This window comes from Hesperophylax consimilis, chromosome 7, assembly GCF_061612785.1.
Source record: "Hesperophylax consimilis isolate HC1 chromosome 7, BYU_Hcon_1.0, whole genome shotgun sequence".
Taxonomy (NCBI): Eukaryota; Metazoa; Arthropoda; class Insecta; order Trichoptera; family Limnephilidae; genus Hesperophylax; species Hesperophylax consimilis.
In genome coordinates, this window is record NC_142842.1 from 1,971,010 (window position 1) to 1,989,053 (window position 18,044).

Below are 18,044 nucleotides of genomic sequence, written 5' to 3' on the forward strand. Positions count from 1 at the left end.
TCGTTAAAGAATCAGATACGAGAACCAATCACAAAATTGCATGATTTATAGCTACTCGCGTTAGAAAAGTACGTACCTAGAAATCATTTTGCATACATACCGGGGCTAGTTTTTTTAGAATTTTTACATTACAGTCTATCAAAAAAGTACTGACTCTAGCCTCTTTCGTAAAAAAATAGCTCTAACCTCTAGCCACTACAGCTATTAAAAATGCATTATTTTGCTTTTTTAATAGCTGCAGTGAGCTACTCTGAAATCTAAATTAGATAGTGGTTTATTTATGATTTCTCCCCATCGTTATATTAATACGAGGTGGTATCAAAACAATTTACCGGTGATTCTTGATATTTATCGATGTTGAACTTCAAGTAGATAGTGAATCTTTTATATAACATTATCACATGGGATTTCTCTGCATGATTACGATTTTATTGATATGATTATCTAAGTACAAATTTTTACAAAACTGTTCGTTGGTAGGTAGGTATATCATTTATTTATTTGTTAATTCCTTTGAGCCCAACTTACAATTATTATTTTTATTATGTCAACTTATCGATATTTGAATAAGCAGACAGGTACAGTCTGTTCAATAAATTTAGAAATTTAATAAAGTAGAACATTTGTATGAAAACGTATTTATTTCCTCTCTTTCCTCCTAAATTCTACTTTGGAGCAAATAACTAGATTGTTTCTCAAATATCAGGTACCAATGATTTCTGAACACCATTTGATGTTGATGTGAAAATATTAACTTGAACCATAGTGCTTTTTTAAATTGCAATCTTTTTTCCTTTAAATCATCTTGTTGTTGCCATTTAAACGATTAAAGATTGCAGCACCATCTACTTTTGTGCACAATTTCTTGGTGTCAAAATTTTTTGAAAACAGGATGTTGGGATATACCTTTTTTCTCAATTTTAATAGGAATTGACTTCTAACAAGAATCTTAAAAGAATTTTTACTATTGCTTTTTCTTTAAAAATATCACCATCATTAACAGATGAATCTAGCAAAACCAATTTCTTCTACAACCAGGATATTATTTTATTCATCAATGGATGGATGTAAATAAAAAAAATGGAAATGATAATTTTTGTGATTTGTTTTTGGGGTGTTATGCCGTGTTGCGCTAACTCCTTCTTTAGCCAACGTTTCGGACAGCATTGCAGTGTCCATCATCAGGGCAGATGTGTCACAGATGGGCAACACGGCATAACACCCCAAAAACAAATCACAAAAATACTTTTGGCCGTGAAAATCTTAAATCATATTTGGAAATGATAATTATTTTCAAAATTCAAAAACTGAATTATGTCTAGGGGTCTACTAAATATTTTTGGGAATGTTGGATTAGATCTTAGGTTCCCTAACTTATTTGTGTCACTGCCAAATTTTGCTCGCCCTAACATGAAATTCTGGTATCATTTCGACGAGCTTGAGGCAAACCATGCAACCATTTTTTTGGCACCAGGAGAGTTCGAGAATGCTTTGAATAAATTACGACATCAGTCGTCCATCGACCGCCGAAGAGTGTACACAGAAATAACCAGACCCTGTGCAAAAAATAAAGTAAGGCATTGTGGGACTTTTATATGCAAGATCTGAATGTTCGTTTTTAAACGAACTGCCTGGCAGTGATGCTAAAAATGAGTGAGGTGGGTAAATTATAACACATTCCTAAAATTGTCTAACTAAATAGTACAATGTATTCAATTTTGGAAACAAGCGCATACTTTTGTTTACTCGATTTGGGATTTGTAGTTAATTTGACACAATTTGAATGTCTATGCTCACCTTCCACTTTTACAACTATATTTTTTTCTTACTACCATAATATAGTATAAATGCACACAGTCGATAGCTTTGCCGTGACCTCTCCCTTTCTCATAAAGAAATGCATGCACCAGAAGTCGTGAAGACGTCCAAAATATTTTTTTGCATTGGAAAGGTAAAAAATATTTGTTTATGTCTAGATTACCTACACAGATTTAAAAAAAACAAAAAAAAATAATTGCGAATACCACACATTATTCACAATTTCCCAATGAGCTTGGAGCGCTGTGGAACTATTTAATCCCCAACTGGATTAAGTGATTAAAGTGAAGGGGTGGAAAATAACTTAACTCTCACAAAGAAACTGAAAAGTGCAGAGATGAAATTTTTTCTACTCCCCATTGGCGACGTGTAATGTAAAAATATATTTTTTGTTTTTAATTGAAAAAAAATCATCAGACATCAAAATGACTATTTTTTCTCGGGAATTGCCGGTTAAAATCCTCGGGTACGTGCGTGTATTGAGGGACAAAATTAAAACCACAGTGGCATTTTACAAATTTATTTTAAATAGTTGGATGTACAAAAGAAACCAAGCTATTGAACTTCTAACTGAATATAAATAGAACCAAAAATGCACATCCATCCACATAATATACATATCTTAAATGAGCAATTTGTGAGGTATTTTAAATATACTTTTATACATACCTGACAATGTATTACTTTACAAGGATCAATGGACAGAATTTGGATTATATAGTTTTCTAGTGACAGTTTAACGATTATCAGTCACGCAGAGACGCTCCATACAGTTGACTATTTTGGAATCGAGACTAAGTTTTAAGATGAAAATCAGTCTAAGTTTCGATATAGCACATTCACATTAAGTATATTACTTCAGACATTCTAATATCTGACTGCATGACAACCATATTTTGCACAAGGGCTGCCAAAAATGCTTAAAAATGCTGGCCTGGTGAAACTAATATAGGTGTTACATACAATTTTTTATTAAATCCTAGGCCGGCAAAAAAGATTCTGAATTTGTATTTGTAGTCCATGGGTAACAAAGGTTTTTTTGCTTGGTATTTTAATAACTGAAAAGAATGTTCTATTTTTAATATAATTCAAACTTTTTGCATAGATAAAACTGTTTGTGAGATACGTAACTCTTCCAGGAAGGTAGTTAAATACTTTATATCATACAAAAAGTTGAAATGTAAAATAAACCTTTTAAGTTATAACATTCTTCGGTTCGAATCAGTTTCCCATCTGACAAACTTTAGACCATGATGCACTTGAGAATTGGTACAATTATTATTCGGTTTCCTAAACAAATTTACTGCTTCCAACCTTGCGTTGTTTTGAAGATGTATATAGATTTTAAATTTACAATTTTTACACTTCAGATTCTAACATCAATTTGTTGTTAGCTGCCTGCTTATTGGCACGAGAACTCCGATCAGTTGTTGTTCATTGCAATCCAATGGCTCGGCAGTCTTGAAGCTAAAGAGAGTCTGATTTTAGATAAATGGATAATTTGATGGAAGCACTCACCCCAATAAAGACTCCATTGAAATGCTTGGAGTAAGTATATCAGACCAGCTAAAGTACCGGGGCTCTCTATAGAACCATTGTTAATAGACCGATTGCCATCTCTAATGCACAGACGTAATTTGGACATGCTGAGTCTGTTCTACAGGTATTTTAATGGAGCCTGATCTAAGGAGATAGCAGCATTGATCTCCGGTGCACCGGAACCTGTGCGTGAAACCCGACGTACACAAGTGGAACACCCGTTCACAGTTGATGTTGGCTTCATGAGAATAGGCCGCTTCTTCGAGTCGTTTTTGTGTAAAACGGCTCATATGTGGAACGTGCTACCGACATTAGTTTTTTCTCCTTCATATAATCCGGGCTTCTTCAAGACCCGCATTAATAAAAATCTTCCTACAGCTCCTACTTTAACCACCCGCCTTACAAAGCTGCCCAACCGGGTGGTGACAGCTCCCCTGCCTTTACAGTATACAGACAGGGGCGCTCTTGCGAGGTGTCAAATAAAAGATGGTCAATGTAGGAGATGTGAAATGTGAAACCAAAACCAGCAATAATAAATTTACAGTTGGCAGCCCTATTTCGTATGCATTTATAAATGAATTATATCCGAAACAGTGTTTTCTAGTAAGATTATATTTGTATCTTATGCAATTGCATACATTTTATAATGCTAAAGGAGTTTTCCGTAAATCGTGTAACTGTCGCTTTCACAAGAAAGAAAAGTTTTCTCTAACAAAAACTTTTAATTAATTGACATATTTATTGTTATTAAGTTTAATTTGTAGAACTCCATTTTAATTTTTATTTTTTATATATTCAATAATATTATTATTGGGTTTATAAAAACAGTTTATTTTTAAACAAGTTCTGCTGTGTAATTATTATTACGCGTGACAGCTGTTTCGCCCTCTGAAGGCATTATCAAACTGTCAGTTTGATAGACAGTTTGATTAGACAGTTTGATAATGCCTTCAGAGGGCGAAACAGCTGTCACGCGTAATAATAATTACACAGCAGAACTTGTTTAAAAATAAACTGTTTTTATAAACCCAATAATAATATTATTGAATATATAAAAAAAAAAAAAAAAAAAAAAAAAAAAAAAAAAAAAAAAAAAAAAAAAAAAAATTGACATATTCTTTAAAATTCTATTATTATGTACGCAATTATATCAAAACAAATACATTTAGAAAATTATTTCTATGGTATTTGATGTATATGTTTATTATTTCAATAAAATGCTGTAAAAATTGGAAACTGCCAAACAATAGACTGATTTTATCAATATTTAAGATGTTTGTAAAAGTCAAATAAAACAACAATATTCTATCATAAGATATCTTATAAAGTAAAAATACTTGTAGTTATGACCTTTCAACAAAACGATTTAATAACTATAATTGCGAACACCAAACATAATATATTACAAATACACTAAGCAATCTATCATTCTCGATGTGCCTATTAAAAAGTAATTAATTTGTAAACGGAAAAATACACTATATGTATTTGATAAGCTTGATGGTAGAGCAGTCAGAACGTTGACTCTGGGCGTAGAGATTTCTTCAAAACCCGGCGAAGTGCATAAAAGAAAAATATTTATCAGTTTATTCACAAACTATCATTCTAGAAGAGAAGATAACCTCAATATAGTCCTGGTGAGAGATAAACATTTATAAATGTCATATAAAATTATTTTGTTTGTTTGGTAACCAGATACTGAGGTATTTCCAAGACGGGCTCCAGGAAGCGGAATTCCTGCATGGTATAATTTTTAAAGATAATACATTATTACAGAAACAGATAAGCAATCAGATAAATAAACTCAAATGTCATTCTGTGCCTGGACTTCTATTTAGATATTATAAATTTGTTTTATATAAGGGTAAACGTAACGTATGTTATAATGTACACATTCATAGATGGCATTAGTTTTATTATTTTATCAAAATACACTTTTTGGAAGTTATGCTTTATAATATTAAGATGAATAATTTGATAACGCCTGTACATATGCAATACGAATAAATAGTTTTGTCCATATAAAAAATCAATTCTTTCAAGAAAGGCATACAAATACAATATTGTATCGGTGATTCAATCCAATATTATATTTTTTGCCTTTATACGGACGCAAACAAATAATTCGTTTAATATTTTAAAGCATAACTTGCGAAAAGTGTTTTTTATAGAATAATTTCATTAATGCCATCTATGAACATGTAGATTATAACGTACATTACATTTACCCTTAAGCATATAAAACACAAAGTATTAAATAACGTCAGTTAAATGATCATGTCAGTGGTTTCAGAAGATAATAATTGAACGCATCCTTAAAGGATTAAATAATACATTGCTATAACTAGGCCATACATAATACATCTGTCTACTTTACCTATTATTATATTATCACATTAATATTAATTTAAATATCGGCTCGTTAAGTTTGTGATGCGTTGTAAAGACTTCTCATGAGGTTAACAGTTAGTGCTAAAAATCTCTCAACTTTATTGGAAGACAAAAGTATACTGCAGTTATTTTGTCATGTATTGAATTTTTTAGAAACCACAGTTCACACATACTGACTTGACGTGAAATATTGAAAAATGTAATAGAGGGAAAAATGCAGCAAACACCCTTATACAGTAGAAATGGATTATGAACTCGATAATCTAATTGTGAATGAAAACATTGTCAGATTCTTAAAGGCTTGTCGGTAAGATATTTCCGTATTGTCGGTCACGATTGGGCAAGATTGCCTTTTCTTGTCGACATATTGCCCTGTCTCGGCAGTGAGATTTTATTTTTATTTTTGTTAGATGGGCTTCCGATATTATGACAATATTCTTACTCTGTTTCGTATACGTGTGCCGCTGTTCGCAGATCATTAACTTAATAACCAAAACCTCTGCCGTCAGTCACCCTAAGTGGTTGGCTGTGTTTGGTGACTTAGTAGCAGAGGAGCCCGGGTTCATGGGTCGAGGTTTATCTAGGTGGCAGATTCGTCTGCCCACCAGTAGGTAGAGTCCTGCGTGGTGGGCTGGATCGGGAGAGACTGGTTGAGGGAGAATTTTTACCTCTCCAGCAGAATTCTCTCGAGCCATCGCCTTGCACCATAGTGGGAGGGATGGATTCGTCCATCACTCCGGTACACACTGACACTTAGATTCCTACCCATCCCTGATACCCTTTTCCTTCCCAGAACTCTTCCCCCCACAAAGCATCCCCAAAGACTTGCTCATTTACCAGTACCTTCAGGTCCCAAAGATTGTAATGGGCAAAAATATCTAGATGACAGTACACCTAAAATCGAGTCTCAATGTCCAATAATAGTGGAATACGAATAATACCTCGTCTAATACACTTTTGAATATTTCATATGAACAAATAATCCCGCATATTTGTTCAGAAGTTCAATAGTTGTTTTACTTTGTTCATAAGTCTACGCCCAACACATCACAAACCAACCAAAATAAAACCGTTTTAACGAAATAAGACAATTTGTCGTTACAATGACTAGCTACAAAAGTGACACATATTACCCTTTTTCTGAGATTCGACGAGAGATGACATTTTTTGACAATAAATATTGTTATTCCATATCGTTATACATAAATACACAGCACCGCTATATATAAAATACATAGCACCGCTATATATTAAATACAAAGCACCGCTATATATTAAATCTTTCACACATTAACATTTATACATATATTGACTTTATTTTTATCACTAGATTGTATTTATTTAGACTAGAATTTTCTCAGCTCCTTTACATTTCTATGATTGAAAAACATAAACTAATCAGTTATCGTATTCACATTAAAATAGTTCGAAGAGGACAGCACACTTCATAATAGCGTACGCGGCCGATCTCGGAGCAGTTCGTAAAGCTTAATAATAAGTTTATCTCATTTCATCATAAGATGGAGTCATAGTAGTTTATGGTCGGAGATTCGGTATCAATCAACACACTTACATCCAAGCTTAAGCACAATACTTGCAACTTTCTTTTTGGTTAATTAAGTAAATACATTTTCATTTGATGAAATTCATCCATTATCAACAAAAGATTTACAAATATCTATACACGGTTGTATTCAAGGACAAAGTTATATGCTGTACATAAAAAATAAGGGCACCTAAATAAAAAAAAAACATTATCGAATGCTCTTAATTGAAAAATGCCAACTCTTTGATTTTGATCTGCTAAATCTATGTGCCTAGAGAAAAGGGAGATGAATTGAGTTAAGTATGCAAATCCACCGTTAGTTACTTGTTCATATTCTCCAAGGAAGAATTAGATGAGTAAAATAACATGGAATTTTATTGAACCAAAGGACATGATGAATTTCATTGAACCACAGGACATGATGAACGTTGAGTTTACTCATTTCGTTAGTGCTTTATTCATCCACTTCTACCTTTCACACACAGAAATAATCTAATCATTACATTGATAACGCTTCTATAACAAAATAAAACAGCGTTATTTATCAATAAAATAATCACATTAGCGCAAAACTCAACCGGCTCTTGTGAAAATTTGGATAATGTGAGTAATACATAGTTCAATATGGAGCAGACGAATTGTAGACAATAATTTTCATAAAAATAATAAATTTAATTAATTACAAATAAATTATTTTCCCACTAGAGGGACTTCAGCTCTTGCCAGAATAAAGCTTTTGCATATTCAGCTTCTTTACCAAGCGATAAACAATATTATTGTTTTGCTTTCATTTATTTTTTTTACAATAAAACAATGTACACAACTCTACAGTGGTCTCGAAGTTTATTATTCATTTTTGTACAAATTACAGTTTTCATTAATGTGCTGATATTTTAAATAGTGGATTTTGTGAATAAATAATAATAATAATTTCAGATTTTCATGGCCAAAGAAATTATCGTTATATGCCTTGTTACGCTTCCTCCTTTTTAACCAACGTTTTGGACAGCGTTATAGTGATAATCTTCAGGGCAGATGTATAGATTATGGTGAAGTGTGTGTTTATGTATGTAGAGGTGATACAGTGTTCCGCGCAGCAGAACGAACCATGTCCAAAAGGAACTTAGTACATTTTTAAGCGTGCAAACTCTGCCATCCGGAAAAATTTGCCATTAATTTGGATTTGTTCTCGAAATCATGAGAAGATACAAAACCCTTCAAGCACGGCATATTACGGAGGCAATCGAAATACACAAAAACCTCATAAATATTAATAGAGACAAAGGTAGTTCATGGTATCCAGCACTTGACGGCTATATCAAAATCACATTCATGGTCAACCTTATGATTCCAGAGATAGCCTCATTTTTAATGTCAGTTCCATACAAATTTTTCTTAAAAAAATGATGACTCCTTCATTTGTACACGCAATTGCTTCATACAAATTTTTATAGCATAGTAATGATCAGCAGAATCCATTTCTAGCCAAAAAAAATACACTTGAAAATTCAATTCACTATGTCTATGAAAGGCGATTTTCAGCTCACTGTGCACAGTGTTTTGGCTTGGAGTGTAAATAAAATATTGTAAACTAGACAAAGCATACTCATATGTAAAGCATTTAAGCATTAAAATGAATCATCAACAAAAAAAAGATTTTTTTTCAACTTTAGGATTTTTACAAAAAAAAATCGCACCTTGCGCCACAATATGAAGTATGTCAAAAAAATACAAATAAATAGTAGTATTATCTGTATGTAAGGATAGAACGGCCAACCTTATGATTCCAGAGATAGCCTCATTTTTAATGTCAGCGCCATACAAATTTTTCTTAAAAAAATTATAACTCCTTCATTTGTACACGCAATTGCTTCGTACGACATTTTATAGCATAGTAATGATCAGCAGAATCCATTTCTAGCCAAAAAAAATACCCTTGAAAATTCAAGTTTCTATGTCTATGAGAGGCGATTTTCAGCCCACCGTGCGCCGTCCCGATGTGTGTACGGCGATGTGTCTTAAAATCAAACGACGCCGTCCCGGCGGGTCTGATTGTCTGTCGGCTTAAAAACGAAAAAGGGATACATTATTGACATCTGTGTTTAAAATTGGAAAATTCCAATCGCTCTGTAGATAATTAAGCATTTATTTCTCAGTAATTGGCAGGACTTCGTTGGTACAATTTGTTCCTGATATTTACGATTGAAATTTTGTTATATTTCAGCTTCATTGAATTTTTTCAAAATGATGTGTGGTTCGGGAATTGACAAGCTTGTTCGTAAAACGCATAGTGAGCGACTAACAAGAGCCCAAATCGCAAAAAATATATATTATGGTAATAAGTATGATTAATGTACAACTTTTCTTAATCCAATTATAAAAAAGAAGAAAAAAAATTGGTTTTTGAAAAAAAAAAATTTTCATATCCTCGTTTAATCATATATTTTTTTTTTTTTTAAATAATGCATATTTTTTTTACATACCTTGATTCAATGCACAAGTAAATTAAAAAATAATGTTTCGTTTGCATGTTTAGTTTAAAAGTTATGTAAGATTTAGTACACCACTGCACTTAAAACTTTTGGTACAAAATTAATTCGGATGTGAAGGACAATTTTTTAGCCAAACAATTCGGAGGCCAATGGGTTAAGAGGATTAACACGCTTTACATGGTGTCACCTTTATATACATAATGCACACTTCACCACAATCTACACATCTGAAATTAATCATGATAAAATATATATACACATGTAAAATAATTACTTCATTATCACTTTTAACAATTAACCATAAAGAATAGATTGTGCTTAAAAATAAAACTTCAGAAAAGGCTCGTAAACTTTAAAATGCTGAGCAACTTGTTCAGAGACTAGGATGTATTATAATAAAACAATTGCAAATTATACTAAATTAATAATAATAATCTATCTGCTCTTATAACACCAGTAAAAAAAAACCTAAATATAATAAATGTTACATTGAAATGCCACTTGACAATATTTTATGCATCTGTTTGGTAAAAGATATTGTAAAAGAAACATTGACAACATCGTGATGGACATGAGTGTTGAATGATTTTAAGATAAATAATATTGTTTTCCCAAAAGCTAAAGGCCTTTATGCAGCTAAATAACGTTTTTTATTAACTGGTTTTCAAATATTCTATAATAGCAAAGGTTCATTTAATTCTTTGGAACTTTCACATGAACACATTAACACCAGTGTAATATTCGATCATCGAAGAAGATAATATAAGTAAAAATAAAAGAAACAGAACAAGATAAAACAACAGAAAACAAAAACGTAACGGTCGCAATTGGGGATCTAACTCAAGACCTCTGTTTTACTGGGACAATGCTCTAAACACTTAATAGTACAGAGCTGCTGACCCTGTACAAATCCCAAGTGCACCCCACTCTTGAATTTGGCAGCCACCTCTGGTCGGAGCTGAATATCTTGACTTTGTGCAGAAACGGGTGGTCCATTTGATAGATTCTCTTATCTTAATAAGCGGATTGCAATATTTAGAGCACAGACGTCGGGTAGGTATGCTGTCCTTGTTCTACCGGTATTACAATAAAGATACTCCGAGGAACTAGCGTCATTGATCCCTTCGACACCGGTGCATAATCGGGAAACACACCAAATGCGCGCCCAACATATGTACACAGTTGACATTTGTTACAGTAGAACAAATCGCTTTTATGACTCGTCCTTGAGTTCTACAGCTCGGCTGTGGAAAGATTTGCAGGCCACTTTGTTTTCTTCCTCCTACAACATGTTCACTCCTTCCTCTCCTCAAAAAGACCCTTCACACACCATCCCCAGAGATTTTCCCCAGGGACTCCTGTGTGGAGATAATGAAAAAAAAAAAAACTCTAAGTCAATAAGACATGATTATTTACCGTCATTTGGATGTCATATTATCTCAATTAAAGAATTACCAATATTATCCTCAATTAATTCTCATAATTTTATGAATGCTGATATCTTTGGGAAAAAAACATGGGAATTGTAATCCTGGCAAGGAAAATATTATTACACATTAATTAAAATCATTGATTTTATACACTTTATTTTGCCCCTTTGACTGCTCAATTACTTATTTGCTAGTGGGAATGGCTCACATGTGTTATGTGGAGAATGGACGAAGCTAATTGAGTATGCATCTAATAACGTTGCAAAATCCACTTCATTCCAACGTAACCTAATTATATTACATTCTCAAAACTTCATTCAATTTTTGCATGGTTCATAGCATTCTTTTACTTTTGGGGTAACAATATTAAATCCAACGGATAAAATTATACTAATAGAGTATGTATTACTTTATTTCATGTTATGACAATATAAGTTCGAAATGATTTAGATATAATATACCTATTTGTAATAAAACGTTACATTTATCAAAATGACATTTCAAGTAGTCGTTCCGTTGCAGAAAACATTTGTATACATTGTGGTAACTATCACTGATATTTCTTGGATACAATAAAGAAATTGTATGCATAACTGCATTCCAGTAATAAATACAAAACTGCAATGAGAAATTACATAATAGTAAGGTGAGAGTGTTCACAGACATTTAAATGAAGCATTGTCATCAAATGGCCAAATCTCCGTATGTTGTTATGCTTGTCAGTTGATCAGAATTTGGTAAAAACTGGTTCTGTAATCGGCGTTAACAAGAACCTTTTAAATGCCAAAAACATAAAATGGCGGTGATTGGCTATTTGATGGCAATGGTACATTTGAATATCTGTGACACCCCCGTACCTAAGAACATTACAAATTGTTGATCGAATTCGTTGACTGGTTCGGGAAAGTTATTTATCGGAAGTATTTGAGTGCAGAGACGAGCAGGAATTTTTCGATGAAGAGGTCGGAATCGAGGGCGGCGATGTGGGCAGCGCGGCCAATGAGGGCGTTTGCCGTGTGGGGGAGAGCGTGCTGGGCATCATATCGTGCCACGGTCAAAGTGCCCCGAGCTACGAGGGGAGACACCATATTGTGGACCTGAAATGAAAAGATTCGTACAAATTACTACAACTTTATAATGTTGTGTTTAAAGTTGTTAATTTCTGGGGAAGCAGTAGAAAAAATTAGGCGATGTGGGTTGCTGAAGGAATACAATAAGTAAGAATTTAATCATGTCACAATCCTTACCTTATCCATATTAATAACTCAAAACGGTCATGCCCTGTTCACAAAGAGAGTCAAAGAGATACCTGCTAAAAAAGATACAGATAAAAAAAAAACTGTTCAACAGTTTCCAAAAGAGTTACTAATAGTCACCATTGTTGTCACAACATGGACATAAATAAAGATAACAGTAGCTTTTCACTCCTAAATTCTACAGGCTATCAGAAAGGTAACTATTTATTAGAGAGGTTAAGTCATCTACAACTTGTTCCCTTTATTTTATTTGATCCTTTTCTAAGTCTGTAAGTCAGGTTAGTTTACCATCTCCCTGTAGGCCTGTCCCAGGTTGCTCTGGTCGCGGATAGCCGCCTTGCACAGCTCCAGGCGGGCCGAGTGCAGCGGCACGTAGCGGTCCTGTCCCGAGCCCACCAACAGCACGTGGCGGAAGCGGTGCAGGGCAGATCGGCGCGCCAGGCGGCAGAGGAAGGACTGGCGTGGGTCGGCTGTGTCGCGCAAGGACAGCTGCAGGAGCGATCCACTTCGCTTCCACTTCTGCATGAACCACATGCCTGGAACAAGGAAATTGTAACATTGTCTATCTGCTCTTATACATTATTCATGTTATTCTATTTTATAAACATAAACATTGTCAAATTTTTTTATAAAACATGTGAAGGTAGTAAAACCAGATATTTATTAATGCATTCTTGACAATCCCTTGACTACAATTTTCGTATATCTGCTATCAAAATCTAGTTGCTAAATATCTGATCAAAAAAAAGGTGAACATTAAACCATATCTCATGTCGGGAGTTTCTTGCTCTAAATCCATCTATTTCCCCATAGACATCCAAATTGATAGGCTAGCCCATCAGGGAAAGAGGAAGAACCAATTTGCGTAGATTGCGGAGGGGGATTGACAATTTCCCTTTGTGTAATTTTTAAATGGAGCAGTGGGCGCATGGAACAAACTTCCAGAACATATTATCAACGCTACTAATATAAACCAATTAAAGCTCGATTTGATTCTTATTCGGAGACAAGAAAGGATTAATTTATTTTAAATTTAAAACAACTGGATTACAACAGTTAAACTTATTGTAAAATCACATATGAGGGAATCAGGAGAATATATGTGAGGAGGTCAATAAACCTGTATCAGAGCAGGCGCCCTACATGAGTATGAGTAATATATTTGAACATAATGTAATTTTAATGTTCATGTGATATTATTCTGTCAATAAACACACTCTATTTGGTTTCTAGTGTTGTCGTTTCTCCATGCCCCGGAAAGCTGACCGGGCACCCAGCTGGTTACTGAGCAAAGTACCGAGCCACAATCATAGTCTGACTGTAGTGTAACTTGTACCTGCGTTGACCAGTCCACTGGAGTTGTACAGCGTGCCCAAGTGCGGTCCGCTCAGCGATAGGAAGGTATGCAGGCGGGGGAGCAGAGCTCGCAGTGCAGGCCGAGACAGGGCCGAGCGCACTAGGATGGCGCCAAGAGAGTGCCCCACAAATGAGATGCGCGCCGGCTCCACGCGCAGGTTCTCCACATGGTTGAGAATTTCTTGGACCAGTCTGGAATAAAGAAAAAATTAAAGTAAGCAATCAAACCTCACTGAACAAATTTCGGACATCTGCAAAGGAGTGACAGTGCATTTGTCTTAACAAACCATGACTTTGACGGCATCTGTGGTCTAGGATCAGACAATCCGGAGGTGGCAGGTTAAAATTCCGGCATTCATAAGTAAAGTTAAACTGATTAATTTTAATTAAAAATAATATGTAGCATATTTGCGGTACTTTCCAGCATAGAAGTAACTCTCAATATCGCCCTGGTGAAAGACCACCATTCAGAATTGAAGCGTTGCTTGAAATGGCTCTAGCCGTGTTTGGTGACTAGATCTGAACATCCAGATACTTCTGCACCTTCCGCTTCCCCATATCCTTCAGCCTCCTTCAGCCACACAACATAATCCAATAGGGGATACCATAGTCTCACTGGCTTCAGGCAGTTTGTAGCAGTTGAGACACATGAATAAACCAATACTGGTGTGTACGAGACAATATACCGTCCGTACAATAACTGTAGATTCGAAGGTAGCTGGGTACACTTGTCAGCGTTTTCAGTCTTGATAGATGTTGTAGAGGCTTGTAGTGGAGTTTAAAGCCACGATTAGAGAGGAATTTATTTCCAGATCTGAGCTGACAAAAAGAATTTATTACTGGCAAAAACTGAATTTATTACTGAATAAAAACACTTGAAAATATTTCTTGAGACTTTGGAGACTTGGAGATGGTTTTTCAGGAGAGAGGATTCCCTTTCAGAGGTAGTTGTTGAACTGACTTTGTATGGGATTCGATTCTCTATTTATAGAACGTTTTCAAATCGAGCCCTCTCGGAGGTGTTCTATCCTCTTTCGTGAGGAGTAAAATGGTTAGGTATTTTTCCTCTCTGCAATTTTCTTGTTGAGAGGAAAGTTATATTTTAATATGATACCTTTAACCAAGTCAGTTCAATCTACCAAAACCATCTCCCCCAGTCCCGTTTATTTATTTTATAAATAATTATACAAATTTTCATATTGGGTTTGAAGTTAAATATCTTTGGTTTGAACATTTCCCAAAGAGTAACAAATATATTTAGGTATAATTATTCATTATATTATGTTAGCATATAATCATTTCTTGATGATGATATTTATTCCGTAGTTATATCTTGCATCATTTTTCCGTAAATTCAGTCTGATGATATCACAATGAATCACATTTGAATCTGTAATCAGTGTTTGATAAGAAATTCAAGGTGACATGCTGGGCTGTGATTGGTTGAAGACGGAGGCCATCATGGAATTCCATCCGGGGTGTAGTGGAGGGGGTTCTACGTAAATACTGAGTCGCCTTCCTAGCAGCGGTCATTCCGTGGGTTGGTGGCTCCGAGTGAGGTGGTGGATGGTTATTTTCAGATGTGTTTCAGGTTCTGCTATTATATTGCTATGTAATTATCTTGATTAATCATATAAAGTACATCATTTGATTGAATTATTTTGATGTAAAGATTTCCAAATGTGTCGGCGACACGGTATCAAGCGGTTTCGGGGTTTGAGTGTTCTTGTGATTTTTGCGTAAATATGAATTCTCTTGCAAAATTCTGGAGGTTTGGATACGTATGATACACTGGTGTCTAATTTCACACTTACGCAATTTTTAAAAATAAATAAATTAATAAAAGTCTTACCTATCTGTCATTGTGTCGAAATCAGAGAAGGTGTCCCCCTGATTTCGCTCCGACATGAGGAAGTCCAGATGCGCCCCCGGTAACCCCAGCTCCAAGTAGGTCTTCACCAGTCGCAAGTCCGCAGAGTTTCCATCCAATCCATGGACACAGACTATCAAATGACAACCTGGAAAAATTCGTGGTTTGTAAACTTATTGTATTTATTAAATTATTAATTGTAACTAGATTTAACTAAATAACGTTCACAGGTAACATTATTGCTAAATCAAGTTCTCAGCGCAACAATATACACATCTCACACAGTCTTTTGGTAACGTTTGTACGGCTCAGAACGACGCCGATTGTGTTAGTCGCCCCTCTTCAACACATATCGCAGAATCACACTTACGCGATAACTTCACTGGTTCATGCAACAGTGTAATATGTATTTTTAAAAATATGTAAACTGTCTATTTCTCCAATAAACTAAATGAAAATAAAATATCTCTTAATACCATTTGAATATGCTCTCTACTCTATATGTTATAATAATTCAATGGTTATTATGACATATCGTCGGGTTGCTAGCAGAAGTTGGTAACTACATTTTTTCGTAAAATGATATTTTTTGATATTTGTCATCACTTGGTCAATATCTTCGTCTGGTAAAAACTTGTAAGTGATATTATAAGGATAAATTACTCTTTTTCATAGTCAAAATAATGTAAGTGCTCCTAAGATCAAAATAGAACAGGCTAAGATTTGTAACATCACTTACTGACTTATGTGATTAGGTTTTGCTCACACTATGGGCAACACTGCTTGGCAAAGTCACTTACTTATTTTTGCCTGACATATTTTGAAAAGATTCCTGTATGGTGGCAGCACTTACCATTAAACTATAACTTCAATTACAAATCAAATGAAAGTAAGGTTACTATTGGTGATTCATTATAAGTATTTATATATATTATTATTTTTTCATATCTCCCATAATCGTTTTGACACGATGGTAATTGGTAGATTTTGTGTAAATATCATAATTACATTATTCAATTTCAGGGTAATCTTAGTGAAGGCACACTACATGAGAGCGAAAATGGTGCGGATCTAATATTCACATTTCTGTGCTTCACTAGGACAATGAATCAAGCCAAATTATAATAAGCAATTATGTTATTGTACACAGCGACCAAACTTCCAATGTAAATTGCAACAGTGAGACAGTTACAGTTGAAAATACACTTGATAATGATGAAATTCAAATTGCTCCCCTAAAACGTACTCGCTGGACAATATCTTGTCCAGAAAGTTGGTCGGTCAATGTAGAAAAAGGTAAACGCAAAAAATGTTTACCTTATAAATCAAGGAAAGGAATTGAAAGACCAGCAAAGCAACCAAAAGTGGCATGTAATAATTCATGTCGCTTTAAATGCTTACAGGTATTTACTGAAGAAGAAACAATTGAAATATGTAGAACTTTCTGGTCATTGGATTATGATAGGCAAAAGGATTTTTACATTTGTAATATAGAGCAAAATTTACCATTAAGAAAGAAGTTGCAAACAAGAAAAGGAAATCGACAGTTGTTTAGGTCTTATTTCTTCAAGAAAGGTGACGCAAAGGTCCGAGTTCGTCAAACTTTCTTTAAAAATACACTATGTCTTTCTGATGGACCTATCATCCACGCTTTTAAAACACGGAACAATATGGGAGTATTCGAAGGATAAACGAGGTAAACACTCTCCGTCAAATAAAACCTCAGCAGATTCTCTAAATTTTGTAAAATCACACATAGAAAAGTTTCCTGTAATGGAATCACACTATTGTCGTCGATCAAGCAAAAGGCTGTACTTTGATTCGAAGCTTTCAATTGCAAAGATGTACGAGCTATACACGACAGAGTGTGCAAGCCAGAATAAATCTCCAGTATCAACAATATCGTACAGACGAATATTTTCAATGAACTACAATTATTCGTTTTTTAAACCTAAGAAGGATCAATGCGCGACATGTAACAATCATGACAGTGCCTCTAATGAAGCTAAACTAACATTGTCAACAGGATACCAGCTTCACCGAAAAAAGATAGAAGATGCTCGGTTAGCCAAAACTACGGATAAAGAGCGATCGAACATTGATCCGTCTTTTTTATCTGCAACCTTCGATCTCTAAAGTGTGCTACAAATACCGTCTAGTGACACTTCTCAATTGTACTACTCTCGCAAGATCTGTGTCTACAATTTGACGATATACAAATCACGCTTGCCTAATGACGGGTATTGCAATGTTTGGACAGAAATGAATGGGAAAAGGGGTAGTTCGGAAATAGAAAGTGCCTTGTGGTTCTGGCTGAAACAAATTCCCCAAACTGTTAAAGAATTG

General features: G+C 34.5%; 1 protein-coding gene across 1 annotated transcript in view; it reads right to left on the reverse strand.

Annotated features, from left to right (window-relative positions):
- Positions 1-11,257: 11,257 nt before the first annotated feature.
- The window catches only part of LOC149422135 (protein FAM135B), a 39,173-nt gene continuing 32,386 nt past the window's right edge, over positions 11,258-18,044 (reverse strand). Inside the window, exons 13-16 of the mRNA XM_089633625.1 lie at positions 15,681-15,846; positions 13,809-14,020; positions 12,761-13,008; positions 11,258-12,313 (exon numbers count right to left, since the gene is read on the reverse strand). Of these exons, the coding sequence (XP_089489751.1) occupies positions 12,128-12,313; positions 12,761-13,008; positions 13,809-14,020; positions 15,681-15,846 (812 nt within the window). The 3' untranslated portion in view covers positions 11,258-12,127. The remainder of the gene's footprint in view (positions 12,314-12,760; positions 13,009-13,808; positions 14,021-15,680; positions 15,847-18,044) is intronic.